The sequence below is a fragment of the Phaethon aethereus genome (genome assembly GCF_964289735.1).
Source record: "Phaethon aethereus genome assembly, chromosome: 1".
Taxonomy (NCBI): domain Eukaryota; kingdom Metazoa; phylum Chordata; class Aves; order Phaethontiformes; family Phaethontidae; genus Phaethon; species Phaethon aethereus.
In genome coordinates, this window is record NC_138575.1 from 107,928,194 (window position 1) to 107,951,048 (window position 22,855).

At 37.3% G+C, this 22,855-nt stretch overlaps 1 protein-coding gene across 1 annotated transcript in view; it reads left to right on the forward strand.

Annotated features, from left to right (window-relative positions):
* The window catches only part of ROBO1 (roundabout guidance receptor 1), a gene marked incomplete at both ends in the record, with an annotated part of 532,959 nt that overhangs the window by 261,835 nt on the left and 248,269 nt on the right, over nucleotides 1–22,855 (forward strand). Inside the window, one exon of the mRNA XM_082008056.1 lies at nucleotides 2,126–2,452. Coding sequence (XP_081864182.1) covers nucleotides 2,126–2,452 — 327 coding nt within the window. The remainder of the gene's footprint in view (nucleotides 1–2,125; nucleotides 2,453–22,855) is intronic.

Genomic DNA, 22,855 nt, shown 5'->3' on the forward strand with positions numbered 1-22,855 from the left:
TCCTTGTGAGGTACATAATTAATGAGTAAAAGTATAAACAAAATAAGGTTTTAATCCCTGTCTAGGCATTTTTGCCTTGGAAAGAGAGTTCTAAAATCGGTCACCCCAATTGTGAGGACAGTATTATTGCATGAGGGGCTTTTTACAAAAGCTGTGTAAAAGTTCAGGATGAGTAGACACAAATGCAGTTTGCAATGACTGAGATGTGCTCTCAGGGCTAACAGAAGTATATTAGAGGCTTTTTTAGCTACTGGAAAAGACCAGTGCTGGGTGGCACAATTTTCTTTCTTTGTACTTTTAGCTCTTCTCTGACTGGATTTGGCCTGTGCCCTACCTCTAGGAGGTGCAGCTCAAAATCTTGCTGTAAAGTGATGTGCAGGGCTGGGCTGCACAGTGATGTGTAGCCAGCAAAAGGATTAATGAGTTGCCTGGCTTCTGTTCTATCTGCCCATGCTTTAGTTTTCATGTCTCAGGCAGTTGTTGTAGGTAAAAGTAAATGTAAAACTTAATTACTTGTTTGCTTTAGGAACCACATAATCTTGCAATATTGTGAATATCCAAAAAGAAATTGGGAAATTAGATAAATGAGAAAATGCTTCTTAGAATTAAGGAATATAGTCCTAAATACAATACTACTTGTATTATCTTTTCTCAGAGGACTGAGGAGTAGGTTTATTGCTGTTATTTTGTATTTAATTATCAGTAATGTTCGTATAAAACTATCTTCTTTGACTGCATACAGAATGCAAGCATATTTCAATCTAGTCAAGCCATACTACCAGAGGTCTGATAGTGTGGTTAGTGCTAGCTGCTTACTGTAACGTTTAATTTGCATTTATTATCTTGAGTTAAAGGAAATACGAAACAAACTTTCAAGTAAAGTTATACGTTTTAGAGTATTTTTATTTATCTCTATATAAAAAAAAATATATGCACACACACGCATGTACTATATATTGAAAACGGAGCGTTCTCTGGGACTCTCCTTTCCTTGTCTCTCTCCCTTTTTCCATACCAATTTATGGTCTATTAACCTGCAGAGAATAGATCTTAAATTTCCTTCTGGTGCTTCACAGCTATTAAAAAAACATGTTGTTAGTGTTAATAAAGAATCTTGGCATCTAAAATTTTAATAATCAGGAGTTAGTGACCCAAGAGACTAATTTTATCTATGGCAAAGTTCTATATCAAGTAAGAGAGGAATAAGGGAAATAAATGGTTGACTCAATTTTAAATTATTAAAACCCTCAAAGTTTTGGTAGCTGCTTATTCCTAGCTTGGAATTCTTGGGCACCCAGTTGGTTGTCATATTCTTCTGTAGTAGATATCTATCCAGACTATTATATTTTTTGCATGACAGTTATCAGGTTGCAGTTTGAATTAGTTTGAAATTGAATGCTTTTTCAAGAAGAGCATCTTGTTTGCTTGTAACTTTTCTTTTATCCCCTGTACTGTTGTCTCGTGTTGTATCAGGGTTCTAGATTGGAGGCAGTAACATTTTCATAATATAAAAAGCTGCTGTAATTTTCCCTGACACAAGAGGTATAAGAAGCACGTGGGCACTCCATCCATTTGTACCTCTATGGTACTGCTTAACAAGTGACTAAAATGAGCTGATAGCACAAGTGAAATAAAGCAGCTTTGTGGGTGCTGGAGATGTTAGACTTACTCTGCAGACATTGCAAGCATTAATGGGCTTTCCATAAGGTCGAATAAGGTTGACTATGACTTTGTGTTATGAATTAGAGCAGTACCAGTTTTGCTGGTGGAGATGATCTGATGTCTGTTGAGTATCTGTGGGATTAGGTTTTCATTAATTCTACATATACATATGCATGTATGTATAAATTTATATACATGAATAGATCAATATAAAAATGGATATGATTTAGCAACATGACGGTTTAGTTCACTAATATAGGTCACCTTTTGAATATATTAATTTGGGAGAACCTTGCACACAATGAAGTGCTTCAAGGTTTTTTCCCACTTGCAAAAAAGATATTAATAGCTGTTCTTATTAAATCCCTTGCTACGGGCTAATGGTTAAGTAGCTGTATTGCAAAACACAGTGGCTGTACCTGGCAACAATCTCCTAAGACAACTTTGCATTTTTATCTTGCAGGTTCCCGTCTTCGGCAAGAAGATTTCCCACCTCGAATTGTCGAACACCCTTCTGATCTAATTGTTTCCAAAGGAGAACCGGCAACTTTAAACTGTAAAGCAGAAGGAAGGCCGACCCCCACCATCGAGTGGTACAAGGGTGGGGAAAGAGTGGAAACGGACAAGGATGATCCGCGCTCTCACCGCATGCTGCTGCCCAGCGGATCTTTATTTTTCTTACGCATAGTCCATGGGCGCAAGAGTAGGCCGGATGAAGGGGTCTATGTCTGTGTGGCAAGGAATTACCTTGGGGAAGCTGTAAGTCATAATGCGTCGCTGGAGGTGGCAAGTAAGTACATTTCCCCCCCTCCCCCCCCCACTTTGGTAACAGCCGCTTGCTTTGATGTTATTTGAAGATAAAAAAAAAAAGTGTGAGCTGCCTCTGAGGCATTGACTTAAAAGCAATGAAAGAATTATACAGTTAATTGTTATTGATACAGAGATAGGAAAATAAAAATTCGTCAGAAGAGGTGTCATAGCACTGTAGAAATTTGTCTCGTATCAATGGAGAAATAGATGCATTCTCACTACTTTTATGCTTCCATGCAATTATGATTGCTTAATGTTTGTTAGATTTTTGTATACTTAATTTCAATTCATAGATGTGTTTTCCTGTCCAGATAACCATGCAAAATGCAATGTGTAATAGGAGGCAGGATATCTAGGATTTGATCTAATAGAGCTTGTTTGGAATTATTACACAGATAAACACTAGAAAAAATAATGGCAGATTTAGAAACACAATTTTTTTTTTCTCTAAAAGAAGTGGCCCACAAATTATGTCTCTTGTTTTAAGTAGTTGGCCAACGGGAGGAACAGTCAAGTATGTTCACATCACTTTGTAATGCTTATCTCTTCCTGTATACCCTTTAAACTCTACTTACTTTAAAGGAAGAGAGTGTACATGAAAGGGTTTTAAGCATTCATATGGAGGGACAAGTGTAGGTCAAAAAAAAAAAATCAATTTTGAGGTACTGAAGCATGAGAGGAAACCTTGCAATTAAAAAGTTAGGTATCTATTTTAAGTCACCTTTATAGGCTTCCTCTGTAGTCTAGTCTCACTCACATTCAGAGAGAATCCCAAGGACTTTTGTCATTCTTATACCAGAAGGTTCTCAAGCTTCACATATAATACAGTAAATACACATGATTAAGATCTATGACCATGCTGTTTCCTTGTTACCACTTCTAGTAATAAAAGTAATTAGTGTCTGGCTAGCTGGAAGTATGCTTATCCAGTAAACATATAATCTGTTCAAATTATCTGTTGATTGGTTACTCACAAATGTTAATATTCAGTATCTTGTAGGTGTAATTTTGAGTCAGTGTTAATGTTTAAGAGCTTCTTGATTTTTATCTATTTACTGCTGTTTACTTTATAGCATTGCTTGTTGATTCTTAAAACAGGCTTTAATGTTCTGTCCATGCAGCAAAGCAGCATGGACAGTTGTGCTTATTCTTCAATAGCTCACATTCTTTTGGTTTGTGATGTACCTTGAAGTAAAGTTTGAAATGCATGTAGTGTTTCTGTGTCTTCCACAATTTTTCATCAGAACCCAGAAACATGAGGTAGACTTCAATGGTTGATACACTATGGCATGCAACAATTCAATAGTATGTAGTTGCAAAAATGTGTTTGTCACCACTGCCTCAAGTCATCTTCATGTGATTACAATAGAGTCTAATTCACAGGGTCTGAATGCAAAATATTGATACTGCCACAATTTTTTTTTTAAGAGCCTCAGCCAACACTCAAAAAATAAAAGATGAGTATCTTCTTGAAGGGGTTCAAATGTACACTGTCTAAAAATAGTATAACATTAAATTGTTAATACAGCTCAAAATTACTCTTATACACCATTGTTGGTGTTTATTTTCTGACAATAGCCCGTGGTAAGTGGGAGGGGAGATCACAATCTGTGTTTGGAAATAAGATCTGTAGGTATAAAGTATACAGTTTTAATTGTATACCAGCAGATTATAGACAAAAAATTTTAAGAGTGTTATGATTTTAATAGAAGAGGTAGTGATGTGACAGTGCAAAAGCACCAAAAGACTTTAAATAGCACAGAAGAGGTGAGGGACAAGGAGAGTTGAAGGTTGATGGATCAAATTTGCATTAAATTCAAAATCTGTGCATTATAGCTGTAATGCTATCGTCTTTATAAACTGTAGCTACATTCACAGTGCATCTCTGCCAAGGAGCAAACTGTTTTGATTAGCTTTTTAGTACACCTGTTTTGAGTGCCACAGCATTTACATTTGTATACGTGTAGTCATACACAATTGCTGTTTAAGAAATCCTTATGTTTAATTTTTGTATGTTTACAGAGTAAAATTGCCTTTATTTGGTTTCCATTTACAAAGTACAGAAGATCATTCAAAGTACTCATTTCATTATATGCTTTGATGCTGCAAGTTTAACCAAAAAACTTTTGTGAAATGTAGAACATGTTGCACTGTAACAGTTCTCGTGGGAAGAAGCAGCTCAGATCTGCACCAGTTTGTTTCATAATGTGATAGGGAATTTATCACAGCATTTTCTTTCATCACCTCTTATAGTAACAACTTCAGTTAGATGACGTTCCTTCACTGTTCAATGGCTCTGTAGATTTGACTTCAGATTCAGGTTAATAGTAAAAATAAATTTTCATGTCTGTCTGTTATTCCTTCATGCAGATTATTTTTTTTAAGCAGTTCCAGTGCTCCTCTTTGAGATAGGCAACAAATTCTATGTTGACCACGTAACAAAGTGGACATGTTCCTTGAGTACACTGTGCATAGATTCTGCAGTTGCAAAGAAGGAAATGTAGAGGGATTTAAAATCTACAAAAATTTCACAGGTGCAATATGTCAAAAGCTTTTTTTATCTTAAAAATGTGTGTATTTTGAGAACTTTAAAAGTAGCTTTTAAAATCATAAATCATTAAATTGCAGAGAGTTTTCCCTCTGCTTTGTCCCTTTCTATTAATCAACCTTTCTTTGATGACTTGACTGAGGTGTGCACACCATTTAATTCAAAGGATGCTGCATTTTCTTTCACTGATAAGTATCCTGGTCGTGATAGTGTAGTCCTCAATGAATACCATTGAACATGATCTAAATACCACTTATTATCATAAAATTGAATTAAGTAAGTCTCTCATTCATTCTCTGCCTCTTGTGGCCCTTCCAAAATGTTTGAAGATCCCATGTGCCTACTCATAGCATATATCTTCTCCATAATGTTATTTTATATATAAAAATATTTTTGCAGCTGTATTTCCTGCAGTTTCTGTGGTTATTTCCTTGAAACTGTGCCCTATCCCTACCCCCAAAAAAGGCTTAAAATCAAAATGATCCTTCTGGCTTGTGAAGAGTGGTGTCTTAAATCTATGAAACAAGTCCTTGAACCCCCACTGACTATATTCTGTTTGATTATGCTGCAGGGTCCGTAACTTTCCCTAAACAAATAGCTAGCCACTTGATATTTCAAGAATTAAAATCTCTCAGACACTTTAGAGACTAGTAAAAGCTACTGTAAGCTACACAGCTCTGTGCAAAATATGACATTTTCCATGTAATTTAGATCTGCAAGATCTTCATAAATGGGAAGGATATAAATTTGCATAAATAGGAACTCAGCAAAAAGCCGAATTACAAGTCAGTTAAATAAAAGATGTAACTCCTGTTTAATTGGGTTGTTTTTTTTTTTTTTATAGTTGACTGGTTTCATCTTTATTTGAAATGTTATTTCCACAAAATTTCTTAAGTGGAGACTTGCTGTATGTGTTCAAACTTAATTTGCAGTGGAATGAAGTTTCAGTAGGGTAGCCCAGAAAGGGTGTGTCATGGGATCATCAGATAACAGTCTGTAGTCATCCTTCAGATTTAGGTTTCTACAAGTCCATTTGCCTTCCTCTTCTTGACTTCCTGAACTCTGCCTTTTGATCAGTGGAGACTTACTTAAATTAACTCTGTGTTTTGTTTTTGAGGAATGTAACTGGTTTCAGATTACTGCCTACCAGTGACACGTTCTCCAGCGGTGAAATGTCCTAAAGAACGTGAAAAAGGGCATGTCCCTGTCAAAATGAAACTGGGTAATTCTCTCTATAAATGTCAGCTTTTACAGGTGGGAGCACAAAGTGAAACCATGCTTGATCCTCAGAGTAAGTGCTGGAGAATATTTTGGCTATCACATAAACAGTTGGGAAACAAAAGTAATTTTTCACAGTAGATAAGTAGAAGTAGTTTTGGAAAAGGGGCAAGTTACCTGTTAGCAGACTGGAAGGTGGCTGTACCTGCTTCATACATTTGAATCTCTCAGGATTGTCTGGTGAATGGATGTACCTGATCAAGACCAAATTCATGTATTGGTGTGTGATAGTTTCAGTCAGTGTTTAATTTTTTTCAGTTACACCTTTTCGAGGAAAATTTTATCTCTGAGTCTCATGGGTGTCTGTTATATAGCATTGTGTAGAAACCTACCCATGTCAAGAGTGGTAACAATAGCTGCAGGGATATATTCCTATTTCTCCACTCTAAAGTTTTTGAGGATGCTAAGAAAAATCAAATGCAAATGAAGTTATGTCTGCTGGTCAGTGACTTAATGAATCTTTATTTCAAATCATGTTTCTCTGAGAGAAACTTACTTAATTTTTGCCATGAAAGTTCTAGGGTGACGTTTATCACAACGTTTCTGTTTTCCATTGACATATGGATTTGCTTCTCAAGAGAAATTCTTTTGCAAAAGTATTTTTGAAGTTCATACACGTATATGTTACCTCTAACCGCAATAAAAGGATATTTTACACTAAGTAACCTGTTTTATATAAGTTTGCTCACATTTGTTTTCAATTTACAATGGATAATATGCCAAATACCTTCAACATCAGACCCCAGGAACATCCCAGTTATAGACTTGCTATGCTCTGACTTTAAAAACAAACAAACAAACAACCTTACATAGGACAGGATTGATAGAAAAGACGAGTTAACAGCTCTGTCTGTTCAGTGGTTGTAAAAAAGTAATATCCTACTCACAATGCAAAGTCGTATTTCTTTGTGGATTTTCATCATATGTTCAGTCTGTGCTGTTAGGCTACGCTAGCCCTCCTGACTGCCATTGTACAGCATCAATGTTTTCAGCCACGCTGAAATTAATGAACAATTTTGGAGATTTTGTTACCTGAGCTGTTAAAGTCTTGCTCATAAACAAGTGACTTAATGCGAATGCTTATGTGCATATAGAACAAAGATAAATCTCAATTTTACAAGAATCTCGTTAAGCACCTACACACATACCAAAAAAAAAAACTGGGTGAAGCTATGCCATTGCTTTCCACAGGCAATGGCATTAACAGAAGTTGCTTGAGGCATAGAAGGTTTTAATAGTAGTGCTGTTGCTAATGCTTCTTAAAACCTGTCATTTATCAGTGGTAGGTTTATCTTGAACCTGACTCTTTCAATGCTTGTTGCAGCTGTATAGTAAACCAGGATCACTATAAACTGCCTCTGCAGCATATTTTAGTAAAGATGTAACGTCATTTAGGAGACATTTCTTTGCAATGCAAAGTTGTGTGACAGTGTGCTGCTTTTTATAATGTAGTTATCCCTGCTTGAAGAAAGCGAGAATAGTTTTTTTTAGCTACTTTTGCAAGCATGTGTATATTGCTTTCCTCTGCCATAACAGTCAGTTGAAGAACATTGAGAGTCTGAATGTTAATGTAGTCCTTTAAGGCCCCCTATCTAATTTTTGAAGATGCATAGAGCCTTATTTTTACTCTTTAGATAGTGTTTGCTTTACTAAACAACTCCCTGGTAACTGTGGAACTGAAGTAATTTATTAGTACTACGCGGAAATCTCACTAAATATCACTGCTAGGAAAAGCGGTTGTCCTAATGAGAGTTGAGAGTGAACGAGAAAATGTGGAGAAACTAAAAAATAACTTCCCTGAAACCTATTGTCATATTTCTAGATGCTAGTGTGTGTGTGTTTGCATGCGCTCGCTCGCTCTCTTTGGCATAATGGTATTGCATCCCTGAGAGTTTGAGAAGTGAACCTTGTACCTTTTTCTTTCTATTTTTTTTCATTAGATGAAAATGATGTTGTCATGTATTGAGTTAGACCTAATGAGAATAGCAGATGCTTTACAAACCACCTATATTTTAAAGAAGGCTTACCCAATTATGTTTACTTTCACCTATAAAAAAGGCGAAAGTAGGGTGAAAGATAGGGAATTTTGTTGTCCCATTAAACCTCTATAACAAAATAGAGAGGTTTTATGTTCATACTTTATATAAATATTTCTACTCTGTACACCTTCTTTAAATTATAACGTGAATCAACCAAACAGAAAAGGAGATAGGGCAGTGACCGCGTGCAGAAATCCAGCAGGCCAGCAAATGGAACCGCTTAAATATTATGTCTCCTAGAGTACTCAGGTTTAATCATATTATTATTACCATTATATCCTAGTTCAGGGTTAGAAAAATTGATCTTCCATGAGCCTTCCATGTCTGTCCTGATAGGTCTCCATGAATGTCCTAATACATGATTTAAAAATGAAGTAGTGACACATTTAAAGAATGTCAGTCTGAACTCGTAGGATGGTGCAGACAGAAGAAAATATTTTAGGAGATTCCAAATGAGATCAGAAATTGCTAGGGTGATCTCTTCTACTAGGTGGAAATAAGACATAATTTTAGATTGGCTTCAAATTGGACTGTCCCAACATGTGAAGGCAACATGTTGAATCTCTCTGTTCATGTTCTTTATGAACAGAACTTAATCTTCATGTAAGCAATCCACACATGGCCATGTCAAGTTTCAGAGAAGGTGGCTGAATTACTTTAAGATGGTTTTATTTGATGAAACTGAGATATGAAATCTGATGTCTCCCACTGAACAGACTATTAGCTTTTCTTTCCCTTCACCCCTTGCCATGTCATAATGAGTTTTTAGAGAAGAGGTGTATTTACATGATTCTTTCATGTGTGGCTTTGTCATCATTGTAACATAATCTTTGGCACATGTTAGATGACTGTTCTTGTTCTAAAAATGAGTTGTTGGAGTTTCAACATTATTTAAAAGGATTTAAATGGCATACAGTCAGTGTAGGTGTCTTATGGCTAAAACCACTTCAAGTTCCTTTCAATTACAAGAAACAGAGTTAACCATCCTGTGAAGAGGATGGTTTCATCAGAAGCATCATTAATTATTGTTGGTAAAATGAAATATCCCATCTTGTTCTGAAAGTCCTTTGGCAGATGTAAAAAGTTGCTATATAATATAAAGATCAGTGATGACTTTCCTGCTTTTCATTTTCCTGTGTTATGTAGAATGAGCTGTTCAGCTAGCTGCAAAATTCTTTCTCGCTTTCTATTAATTTTGGGCAAGATAGAGTGTCCTTGAGTTATTGTTCATATTAGCTGCAAGTTATGCAGTATTGTCAACATTTTTATAAATGGTTTGGGTTTTAAATTATATCTCATGTACGATCACTGGTGTTTGAAAAGGTAAACAACAGGTTACTCCCTTTTTCAGTTGCATGGCAATGAACACCATAGGTTCTGGAACTTCTTTCTGTACTTTGTCAGCAGCAGTGAACATGCCACAGTAAACTCTTTTTGGGAGGAGAGTCCCCCCTCCAGCTGTAGGCTGCTGAGGATGGATGATAGATTTCAGAGTAGAGGTTCCTACTAGAAAAAGCTAATATGCTGCACTTGCATGCTGTATGTAGTACTTTGCATCAGGATATAACGGAAGCCTTTGTATGGCAAATATGCTGTTTATGTTGGTTACAATTTTATTTGTCAATGTCTCATAAAAGTTCTGGATGGTTTTTGTTTCAAGTATGCAGCTGGCTGTAAGATATCCCAGAAGGTTTTTCTTTTTTTTTTTTTTTTTTTTTTCCTAATTTATCATTTTGTTCAGAGACTTAAGTTTCTTCAGGCAAGTTTCTACCCTTGTGGGGGCAGTGGGAGAGACAAAACGAAGAGTTACTTTTTTAGTATTGCTTGGTGAAGTTTTGACAGTTCAGTCTTGGCTGTACCCACGAAATAAAATAATAAAATAAGGAATGTGCCTTATCAGAGTTTCTGGATGCTCATGCTGTAGAGAGGGTTACAGGGTTAATTTATGCACTGGGGAATAAAATTATGTACAGTTTTAAAACACAAAAAAGAACAGAAAACCAAAACACCAAAGCTTGACTGGTAATGCCATAACTTAAATATGTTTCCTAACTGACACAGTTTGGTATGGTAGAACTTCATGTTGTAGTTATGTCCAAGTCTGTCCTTAAAGAAAAATTGTTATCTAAAATACAACTTGTATGTATTTGGGAATATGTAAGAGTAGTTTTCAAAGATCTGAAGGTTTTATAGTCTACAGTTGTAAGATTAGTGTTTTGGGATTTTGGTTGTTCCATGGAGATGACTGGAAGCCTGTACTGTCTATATCTTTCATACTAGATCTGAAATGCTAAGATTCAATATGTTTTGGAAGCAGACTAAGAAGACTTTTACTGAGGATGTGTGTCAACATATTTGAGTGTTATAGCTAATTGTGTACTCAAAGCAGTTCACAGATCAATGTTTTTATTAGTGTGTAACAATGGTACTGATACAACAAATGAAAGCTTTTTACTAGATGCTGTTACATAGGAGGCTTAACATACAACTACTGTGAAAACAGAGCACATAAATAAAAGAATCCTATTCAGTGCAATTAACTACTTCTGCTAAGGTCGGGGCAGAACAATAGGCTACACGAGTGCTTTGTCTGACCCCCAAGTAAGCTGTTCTTACATATTTGTGTCTCCCCAGAAACTATGCAGAACAGAGGAATTTAGGTTGCCTTTAGTCAATAGAGTTCTTGATCAGTTAGGATACTGTGACTGTACTGATTATTAAGACGATGAGTAATTTAGGATGTTATGGTGACCATGCTGGGAGGGATGATCAAGCAAATTATGCATTTTGTAGTCTTGCCAGAAATAGCTGTGTAGCACAGCAAATTCATAAATCAAAGAACATGGTGGCAGTCTTTCTGTGGAGTGATGACTCTGATGGGTAAAAGTTTATCTGAAACCTTGAACCAAAATTGGGGAACTTGTTTCTTAGAACAAAGTGGAAGCTATGCCTTGCAGATTTAGACTCAAAAATTTCAGAAGAAAAACTGAATTAAACTTGTTCAGGTTTAAAGGGCCCTTTCTTTCCAAGCATGAGCCTGAGATGGATATAGAAGTCATTCACCTGAACCCAACCAACATAGTGAATCGATACCAAAGCTCTCCTTAGTTTTGCTGTTGGTATTCAGAAGCCTGTGGAAGACAATTCAGACTGTTAGCATCAAGTATAAATACCAATAAAGGCAGGCATCCTAATTACATGAAGAAGGAAGCGGAGGTTTTAATACCACAGTCTGTTTTCAGTCTCTGCTGCATACCCTCCTTCCCTTCCCACAGTGTTAGGCAATGTGCTGTTCGATACATCTCAAGCCTGTGTGCCCTGTGGGCTGTGAAAGATGGAGCCTCAAGCTGAGTTCAGAGGGAGCTGCTTGGTGGAAGTTATCAAATGAATTGGAACCATTGGCCGTCTCCTCTTTTTTTCTGGTTGATGAGCTTCCTCTGGTCCAAGGGAGGTTTTATATGTGGTTTTCAACTAACAGATGTCTAGTATACTTTTCCACCCGCAGTTTCTGCTTTAAACTCTGATCTCCATGCTCCCCCCACCCCCTGACGTATTGGTAGAACTAGATGAAGTGAAGGAAATAATTCCTATTTTTATTAGTGTTTACATTTCCTAGATGATAATATAGGACATAGGGCTGTAGGCAAAAGAGTAAAGTAAAATGCTGACTAGTAATCCTCATGCATTGGTGGTTCTGATGCTTTTTTTCCCCAGTTCTATGTTTTAAAACACGTTTTCCTGAAGTACTGAAAGTCTTGCTCCTGGGCTAAATTTGGAGATAAAGTTGCATTGTGACAATACCCTTTTCTGTTTGAATTTAGAACTTTTGGCAAATACTTCATATTGATGAGATACTTTATTATTGTTATTTTGAATCCTCATTCCTCAGAAAACAAAAGTATCATCTGCATTTAAAATTGTGAAGAAATGGATTTTTCTTTCTTTTTACTGTCATCACATTAAAACCTTTCTTAAAAGTCATGCTGCTTTCTGTCTGTGAGCCATTTTGATGAGAACTGTCTGACTTGACTTGCATCCTGTATGTAAATTGATTTCAGCTGATTGCTTTGAATTTGAAAGAAATTTAATTTGAAAACTGCCCTGTTCCACTCCCTGAGGTAGTAGATGCTTCTCTACGTCATCTGTTAAGCAGTGCATAGTCAGCATATGGCTGTTCCTCTCCTATTTAAACTGTTTCCTCCAGAGAAAGAGAAATTCCCTTTAGACCAGACAGACATCTGCTGACTCTCTCCTACTAGCAAAGCAGCTGAAAAGGTATCTTTCCCATGATTAAAAGAAATAAGTCTGGAGGCGATTAGTTTTTGTTCAATTAATCAAAGATTAAACACATGTGGACTCTCTAAACTGGGCTTCTTTGTGCTTCTATGCTATCAAAAGTGATTGGAGGGGAGCTGTATGCTGGAGCTGGCTTGACTGAACTTTAATATTTTACCTATATGCCTGCTATAATTCAGTTCCAAAAGTGGGGAAAAACATTAAAAATTACTTTTTAAAATTAATGTACAACTTAAAAATACTCCAGTTAACAACAAAAAAAGGGCTAAAGTGTCAAATACTTTTTCTAACCCATCTTCTTATATGGAAAAAAAAAAACCAACTTAGGGATATCTGACTGTGCTACTTTAAACACAGTTGCCATTTTGGTTTCTTTAACCATTTCCAGATGCAAAGGCATTCTTGGTTGCTTTTGTTCCTAAATTCCTATTAGTAAATGCTTTACTAGCAGAAACTGTTAGTGTTAGAAGTCTGGTATTCAGCTCAATGCCTTATCTTTACTCAACAATTGTACTACAGATGGAGTATTTAGTAAAAACCTGCAGGTTTTTCTGATGTCAAAAAAAAAAGAATTTTTTTTTTTTTGCCCTAAAGTATACAGAATATGTAGGCTAAAAATGCCACAAGAGTAAGATGGCAATAATTAAGCAGATTCCTTGAATACCATGCTGCTCTTAAATTTTTCATCAGACACTAGCAAGTCTCTCTTGTAGACATCTTTATCTGAAGATAATTTGTTTGGCTCCAGTTTTATTAGTGGAATTAGTTCTTTGGTGTAGTCTGTGGCAAGGTTTTAAAACAGGAAAGGCTCCACTGATAATGTGACTTTACTAAGATATTAAACTGTGTCTTATGCTGGACTACTCTTTCTAATAACTATGGTTTTGGTTTATTAACTGATCAAATTTTCTTTAAAATATATGAAAACTTACCTTTGTACCATTTTCTTAAACATAAATTAAAACACAATGAAAAGGACTGTCCTTTCATAAATGGGCATCAAGTAGCATTTTTCACAAGATAATCTAGATGATAGCAAAATTTCCTTGTCAAGTAAGGTGTATTAGTCATGTATTAAAAATTATTGAAGAAGCTGAAAATGAAATATTCAAAACTGTCATCATGGGATTAGCTAGTAAAATAAAAATAATCAAAATCTCTTCAATATGTAGCTTTTTCACTATTAATGGACTGTACCAGTCCTTTGATGTTAATAAAAGGTCCAATGGTAGGCATAGCAAATGACTGACTTCAGTTAGCATTTTAAAATTAATTAGGTTTTTAAACCAAAAATAATCACAATATTTTCCAAAAATGAAAAAAAATAAATCATAAAGGCCAGCTAATTTTACTAAATATTGTCTGTGTATATAGAATAAAGAGAACCGAGGCACATGCTTCAATTCCGGTATCTTAGCATTGCTTTGTGACGTTTTCTTTCAGAAGAAAAAGAAAAGTCCACAGTCCTCTGTTTTTTGCATTGGTATTTCAAATCAAGTTTTTAAAAGCATTTTATAAATGTTCAAATGTACTCATACTTGGGAAGGCAGGAGGTCTTGCTATTGCTGTTCTCTAGACAGAAAAACAGGCAGGAAGAAATTAAATCTTTGTCTCAGAGGGTCACGAAGATATCTGTCAGCCATGGAGAGATGGGGAACTCACTGTTACATTTGTTTCTCACAAGAGTGTTCTTCATCACTCTGCTTTAAAGACTATTTGAAATGTTTCATAGCTATTTTTAGCACTAATTGCAAATAACTTTAGAAGTCCTTTGAAATGTTCCAAAAATTATCCCTTTTGGGTGGTGCTGGGATATAAATTTAGTTCCCTAACTTGTAACTCTTAATTTTCGTTCTATGGATTTATTCCTCTAGAGCTTGGATTGGTGATTCCCTATGATTATGGGCCACCTTTGCCACCCCCACCCCAACTCCTGCCAGCTGCTCATGGATCAGATGACTATATCAAGATTATTGTATATTCAACCCTCCATTGTTCAGAAAGAGAAAGGTACAAAAGAGAAATCCTACTAATACATAGGTGCTATAGAAGGTGCTGGAGAACCTGGTACAACAGGGACACTTGTTTTTCTGACTTCAATTTAGTGTGTTCCTGCTGGATTCAAGACTGTTCCTGCAGAAGGAGATGAGTGTCAGTTATTTGAATTTCACCCATGGTAAAGCCTATAAAGTCAAATTAATTCCTTTTGCTTTAATACACAGCGGATGCAAAGTGGAGGAATTTGTGCCCAGATCAGAAACATCCAGACTAGCTCTCTGCTCCAACAGTGTGACCTGCCTTTGGAGGGATTGTAGGTCCCATGCAGGAACGGTGCTGCCTTCCTCTCCTCTGTTCGTAGGGGTTCTTGGAGCACTGGTTCACTCCTGGTGTACCCTAATTATCTAGTAGATCTAGCAAAGCTGCCTCTTAAAGGCATGTGGGCTGTAGAGCCTGATGTGGTTCTCCAAGCCACTGCAGCAGGAAGCGATCCCTTCTCTGGTTTAGCCCAGTTCAGGGCAGACCCTGTGAGGGACCCAGCCTGCTCCAGCTCACCTCCACACTAGCTGCTCTCTTTATAAGCAACTGGGGAAGGTAGGAAAGTGCTGGAATGGTTACACTGCCATTTTTAGCCCATCAGCCCTTACACATGCTCTTTTGTTCCTCCCACCTCCTACTTCTCCTCACTCGCTTTTCTTTCTTTCCTGCTCTCCTGTGGGCTAAGCAAATTGTTTAGCACAGTACATGATGTGGAGTCTTGCTTTAGGCCATTGTAGGAGCCAAGCAGAACTGTCTTGCGGGGCTGGATTCAGCCTTCAGGCTGTCAATTAGTTTTCCCTGTTCTAGAGGGAGATCACAACTCATGCATATTTCTGCTCTATGTCATGGAATAGATGCAGAGCTTCAAAGTTAAGAGGGTAGAAAATGAGAGCCGTAATTAGGAGTCACAGTCCCTGGTTTTGCTCCTTCAGTGTGCTGTCATCATTTAAATATTTTGTTGCTGGAAAGAAGAAAGTGAGTTTAATCTTTTCCTGACTTCAATTATGACAAAAAAGAGACCTGATTTAAACCAGCCTGCATAGAGGATTAGACGAGCACGAGGAGAGCCTGTCCATAGAAAAGCGGTGTAAACTAACGGAGAAAAACTGACTTACTTTTCTTCAAATTATCTGACTAGCTTATAGAAAGAATCGAGCAGTGACCCATTTCTTCTAAACATGGACACAAAACCACTAAGTTACTAGATATGTGTAGAAAGAGTCACTGAAGTAGAAGCGTATTGCTCAAAATAGATTTACCCAATAATCATTAGTCACAACTTTCAGGATTTGCACAAGACATGTTGATGGATAAACAAGTAGTGGTAAAGCTAAGTCCACTCTCCATATTTGAACTGAATGGTTTGGCAACTATATATGCTTGCATTCAAATTCCATGTTGTACATCTAAAGTGGAAAGGTATATGTTCAGAAGTTTAGCATTATGGGACTATATTGTGTAAGGGAGTGATGCTGAAAAGGACCTGGAATCACAGTAGATAGTCTAACAAATTTTTTTCCAAGTTATGCTGAGGAATATGAGTAGGGAGGTGAAGTACAAGTGAATCATTAGTGAGACCATTTTTGGAATGCTGAGTCCACACGCGCAAAAAGGGACCTTGGAAAGTTGGAACGGGATCAGAAAACAGTTGCACCATTTCTTCCAAATTTGAAAAACGTGGTATATGTGACGCTTGTGTTCAAGCTAGTATAGTTTTATGAAAGCAAATGTTAAGAGGTGACTTGAGGCTACAAGTAAATTCATACTATATGGAAGTTCCAACTAATACTATATCCTATACTATAGGATTCTGTTTCTAAGAAGCTTTTTATATGTACTACCCTGACCACAGTTACAGCATTGAAGAAAGTCTAAATAGTTTTTTGCCTATAAAGTAACTCAGTAGGTAAAACGTGTGCAAAGTACACAGAAAAGAACTCTCTTATTTATCAGCCTGTGGCCACACAAATGCATCAAATCTGCCAGCTGGACTTGTGTAGGAAAATGAAGTTTTCTGCCCAGTGTCAGAAGGTGCCAGGATCTCAGGGCTCCATGACTCCTCCATTTCATAGGATCACAGAATCATAAAATAGCTTGGGATGACCTTTAAAGGTCATCCAGTCAAACCTTCCTGCAATGAGCAGGAACATCTTCAGTTAGACCAGGTTGTTCAGAGTCCTGTCCAACATGACCTTGAAAGTTTCCAGGGATGGGGCATCTACCACCTCTCTGGGAAACGTGTGCCAGGGCTCCACCATCCTCTGTGAAAAATGTCTTCCTTATATCTAGTTGAAATCTACCTTCTTTTAGTTTGAAACCATTATACTTTGTCCTATCGCAGCAGGCCCTGCTGAAATGTCTGTCCCCATCTTTCTTATAAGCCCCTTTTAAGTACTGGAAGGCTGCAATACGGGAGACCTCCTGGAGCCTTCTCTTCTCTGGGCTGAACAACCCCAACTCTCTCAGCCTGTCCTCATAGGAGAGGTGTTCCAGTCCTCTGATCATTTTTGTGGCCCTCCTCTGGACCCGCTCCAACAGGTCCATGTCTTTCCTGTGCTGAGGGCTCCAGAGCTGGATGCAGGACTGCAGGTGGGGTCTCCCCAGAGCAGAGCAGAGGGGCAGCATCACCTGCCTTGACCTGCTGGCCATGCTTCTTTGGATGCAGCCCAGGATACGGTTGGCTTTCTGGGCTGTGAGCACACATTGCCGGCTCATGTTCAGCCTTCCTCCCCTCATCCCCTGTTTCTGGGGGGCTCTTAAAAGTAGATCTGTTTTCCGATAATGGTATTTGTTGTATCTGCAGTTTCAGTCCTTAATGAGCCATCCTTTGTCTTCTTTTCTGGATCTCAGGCTTCTGATAACCTTCAGAGTGTAGAAATGGGACTTTGGCAGCCCTGCACCTCAGTGCTTAACTCTGGACATGGGCTTCTTGGGCAGGTGCTACCACGGAAGGGTTTGGGGAGGAAACTCATCTCACAGGGTTGGCTTGGACAGGCAGTCATGGTGCTGGCCTGGAAATGGGTTTGTTGCCCACACAAAACCAAGAAAGCTGGATCTGTCCAAGCTAGGTAACATTTTGTCCATATATTATTTCCAAAGATTTTAAACTGTGTTGATGGCTTCTCTGGAATTCAGTAACTTCTTCCTCTATGAAAGGGAATGGGGGATTGTTCCCACTGGTATGTCATGTTGGCCCGAAGTTCAGCATTGTGTTGTGGCTGAGACCTGAGGCATGGGAAGGTAAATTAAGAGTAATGATCTCCTTATTCCTGACCTTAATCATTTGAGTTTTTGCCTTTCTCTTTAAATGATTTGAAGTGATAAATATTACTTCCTTTGAAGGGTATTACTTTGGCTAAGATAATTTGTTGACACATATGGCTTATGTCTAATGCCTGATGATTATTCCTACAATAGGTGTATTGGAGACGCTACTGATTTATAAGTAGAAAGTGTATCTGAAATACATTTGCCTAGTGGGAATAAGTAATCACAGGTAGGCTGTTCTGTAAGTGTAGCAGAGTGTCAAACTTTGGAATGTTACATTGCTTTTTTTAATTACATGATAAACAAATCAATGGAATGGAACATTAAGGCATGTCAGTGTTCATGTAGATTCAGTTGTTTTAAGTAATAAACATTTTAACTTTAGATAACATTCCTATATTTCTTGTGCTGATCTTCTAAATAAAAATATATATTAGCATCTTGTTTTAGAGGTGTTAGTTTAGTTAAACATACATGTGTGTATTATGTAGGTTTCATATACATATCTCACTAGAAAAAAACTCTTCACAAATTTATTCAGGCATCTTGTTCAAAGCTCTATTAATAAAATACACAGAGAAACTACCTTAAAAATAAAATACAAAATACATTTTCAATTATTGTATGCAATAAAGATCTTTTTGCCTGTGCATTTTATTTTTTGATCTTAGATTTACTGTATCATCTATAAAGGAAGTAATATGGCCACTATAAAAAGTTATGGCAGGCTTTGCAGCTTTCTTTAAGGCCCTGATTGGGAAGTGGTAGAGATTTCACCTTCCTGAGGAAGTCCAAGGTGTGCTTGGAAATGAGAGCTTCTACAAGAAGAATCAGGAAGTAGTGCTGTACTAGGGCTAATTAGAGGAAAAGAAGTATTCTTTATGAAAGAGGATTTTATCCAAAATAGATTGGAAAATACCACGTGAAAGCTCTCACCATTTTTATGGAAAGAAATAAAATTAATGCTGGCAGATGTTGTGTTTTGTTATGGTGGGGAGAAGTAAGCTTTATGGTGATGGGAAGGTAAGTGTTTCTTTGTGACAGCAATGAAATATAAGGTAGGGTGATTTCTGTGCTAGTGAACTTTTTTTGTCAAGACTGTTAAGCATACGATTTCAGTGACCACTAAGATAGTCAAAATACACTAATGCCTTCTGAGCATGCTTTGCCAGTTTGTTTAGAAAAATAGTAGTCACGGTGGTTTTGAACTAATTGACAGTGAGAGGTTCCTAGTAGAGCATTGTTGTTTCTCTTGCAGCTTTGTTCTATGGTAAGGATTACAGGTGTTGTGAAATAACACAATACTGTTAGGCCAGTAAAAGTGTCTGCAATACAGTTTACAGTTAGAACTGGTGATAAATATGATGGTAGCATGTAGTGATCATAAGGGCCTTTCATTCCAGTGAAGGTTAAAGAGACTTTGTTTACAAGCATTTTTTTTAAATGAGAATTTTTTTCATAATTATTTTATGTCTTGTGACTGGGACATCTTTTTCAGTGTTCCATTCTCTTCTAGGATTTGGAGATTATTGTGGAAATACTCAATTTTCTATTTATCAGTGAAACATTTTGTTAGCTCTCGAGCCGTTTATGTACCAGTACCAGCATCTGTGTATGTCCTGGGGAAAGTTTGGTTTATGGTGTGATTGTAGGCACCTGAATTTGTTCATTAGTGGAGCAGAGGCCAAATCCCTGTGGTTCTAGATAGATTGTAATGCATAGGACGGTTTTGGAGGGAGTGTAATATGAAGTCTCTTTTGACTGTCATTTAACCACTTAATTTATGAAAATTTTAAGGAGGCAGGGAATCTTGCTGTTTGTCATATTTGGATTCTAGTTCAAGATGAAGTGGAAAAAGGCTGTAGTTGAGGACAAAGCTGATTTGTGTGCAGACTTCTGGTGGTACAGACAAGCTCTTCTGTTACTGAATGCAGAGAAAGTTCTCTTTAATGGGAAAATCCACAAGCTTTTCAATTATTTGCTTACTTTCTGGTAGGCAGGAACAGCAGTACACTGTTTTGTTTGTGTTTTCTTTTGTTTGGCTTCTCCCCGCCCCCCCCCCCCCCAATTTAAGGATGGGAAACACTAATGTGAAATATTTTCTTTTTTTTTAATGAGGGGAGAATATTTGCCTTTTATCCATGGAATCCTCTACACAACTTACTTCAGCCTTGGGCATGCTTCCAGTAAAAAAAGCTGTTAGTCTCTATTGTTACTACTATTTTTAATTTGTCTTCTGAAGGCCTAGTTATCTTGAGAAACTTGTCTATCCTTAGTTACCTTCATTTGCTGTTTTTCTTGCTTTACAGATTTTTCTTCCACAAACTGGGGTTTATCTCTCCATGAAGTGATCTGTATTAAATTAGTCTGTATATACAGACTGGTACAAAGGCTCCAAACTAGGTCTTAGTTTAATCTGGAATATTTACAAAAGAAATAAAAATAAATGAACTAAGAATGAAGGCTGTGTCTACACCAAAGTTCAAACTGTTGCACATTTGTTTATAGAATACATCATTAAGATAATACCAATTATAGAGGTAGTATTGTATCAGGTCTGTGGGCTGTTTGTTAGTCTGGGTGGGCCATAGCCATCTCTATTGCATGGCAAGTTGGCAGAAAGCTTCTTTATGCTGCAGGTACACCTGCTGGAAGTGCATTGCTCGGTTACGTAGCTTGCTTGTTTACTTTGTCAAGCTTCGTGTAACGTTTGATAGCATCATTCAGCATTTAACAAGCTAAGTAATGGAGATTTTTATTCTGGATAGTTAGCAAAAACATCCTAGTTACTTTCTGCTCTGTGTTTTCAGAGTGATCAGCACTGACCTGTCCTTTTATTTGTGAAGCACTGGTACAAATGTGAATCTGTATAAGTAAATTCACACCCCCAATATTTACCCTACCTATCACACATCCTTGAAGTGTTGTTTTTCCTTCTTTGAGGAATAATTACATGTGTATGTACAGCCTTAACATTCAGTATGCCATACGCTTGCACGTATGAAATTACAGTAGAAGTTATGGTATTTAAACCCTTACATGTCACCTTCTAAGGTTTGTCTCTAAAGCAAAGAATACCATAAAATAATCTCCATTTGTCCTTGCTGTCTTAAAAAGTGACAAATTCATTGTATTTAAAAATAATAGGAAATATACATTGGAGTGTATTATTACCTATTTAAAAAGTAACACAACTTGCTTTAGCTTTCAGGACTGTCTGTATCAGTGAAGTCTGTATTGTGTCTTCAGGTTTATGAATAGAAAGTATTGCAAAGGTGGAACCGGCATAAAAGAAAAAAAAAAGAGTTTTTTAAAGGAGTTCTGTCAGAGTACTGAAGGCAGGAAGCCACACTGTATTCCAGATTTGCATTAATGTGCTTTGTGGCCCTGAAATAGTATAGCCTTTCTAGCCTGCTCTCAGTATAATATGTATTTAAAGAGACCTGTGGCCATATAGAAATACTTTGTATAGGAGTTCTATGCAACAAAGGCAGGGCTTTATTGAGTACTTTAAGGAAAAAGTGCCAGCTGAGGCTTTATTGACAAATATATGAGGCAGGTTAGCCATTCTGCTAGGGCAGCTTTACTGAGGTTTGCAGATTAACATCATGATGTTGGTTATTGTAGGATTTAAGGAAAATTTGAGTAAAATATTTCCAGTGTCTTTTCAGGTTTCATTCCAAGTAAAATCTTTTCAAAAACTGGTAGAAATAAGAACTAAGTATCAGAATTAAAAAATAATACATAAGGTTTATGTTATTCATATGTGTATATACATGGGTACATATGAATAACATATACACCAAAAAAAAGCAGAATTTATAGGTGTAAATATTGACTGAGTCAGGAAGACATTAATAAAACTTGTTTGGTTTTCACTTCCTTTTTTTTTTATGCTGACCATGGAATGAAATCCAGTGATCCAATCAGGATCAAAAGAGCTTACAGTCTAGCCTAGGAGTAAACGTGTAGGAAGAGATGAAGAGGCTGCAGGGAGTGGATATATTGTACTCTTTAAAAGTGCTGTTGCAGACACTTCCCCAGGCAGAGGCAGCAAGTGCCAGTGCTGAGTCTCTAGATATTTAACTTGGGCTCTGTCCTTAAGGAGCTTCCCACTGGTTTGCAGTGAGTGCTGCTCCACACCTGAGCTAACAGTCTGAGCTGAGTCAGGGGCATGATCCAGAGCTGTTCACTGCTCGGTTTGAGAGTCCCTCTGGTTTTTCAGTTCAGTTCAAGCCTACTGTTGTAGGCCTTGTGCTGTGCCACAACTCATTTTGTGTACAGTGAGAGAAACTATTCTTTGTGTAGTTGCACGGGGGACTGGAGCCCCACGGCCACGTAGTTTACTGCTTTACTAAGCACATCTGGCAGACACTGTCACAAATGAGAAGACGACGAGGTAGATGTTCGTATGAATGAGTTTGTCTCCATCTAAAATAAACAACCTGAATATAGTTTTGAAGGGTTTGTCACCTGTTTAGTTTCATGTGAGACAGCTCAGCCTGGATGTCTGTTCATTGAGTTAAGACTGCAGAGAGAACCCACCAAAACAGAGGGCTGGTTCTAGCCTGCTGCAGGTCTGGGTTGCTACATCTCAATCACAACTACTGTAGCAACTTAAAAGCAGTGTAATCCATAGAATAGTTGCATAATATAATAGGTAATTAAATACTTGAATTATTATATATGCTCAAAGAACCACAGCAGAAATAGACTTTTCAGATGCTTACTCTTTCTTTGTAAGTCTTCTGCAAAAAAATGTTCTACATTTGGAAACGCAGATGAGCAGCAAGGACAGGCTATTTTGGGTGCATTGGGGGAGAAATTCCAGTACTGTGGAGCTTACTTCTCCAGATCCCAGCTGCTGAAGTACTAACACCTCGTCTCCCCAGGCAGACAGTTGTTCTTGTTGCTGCGT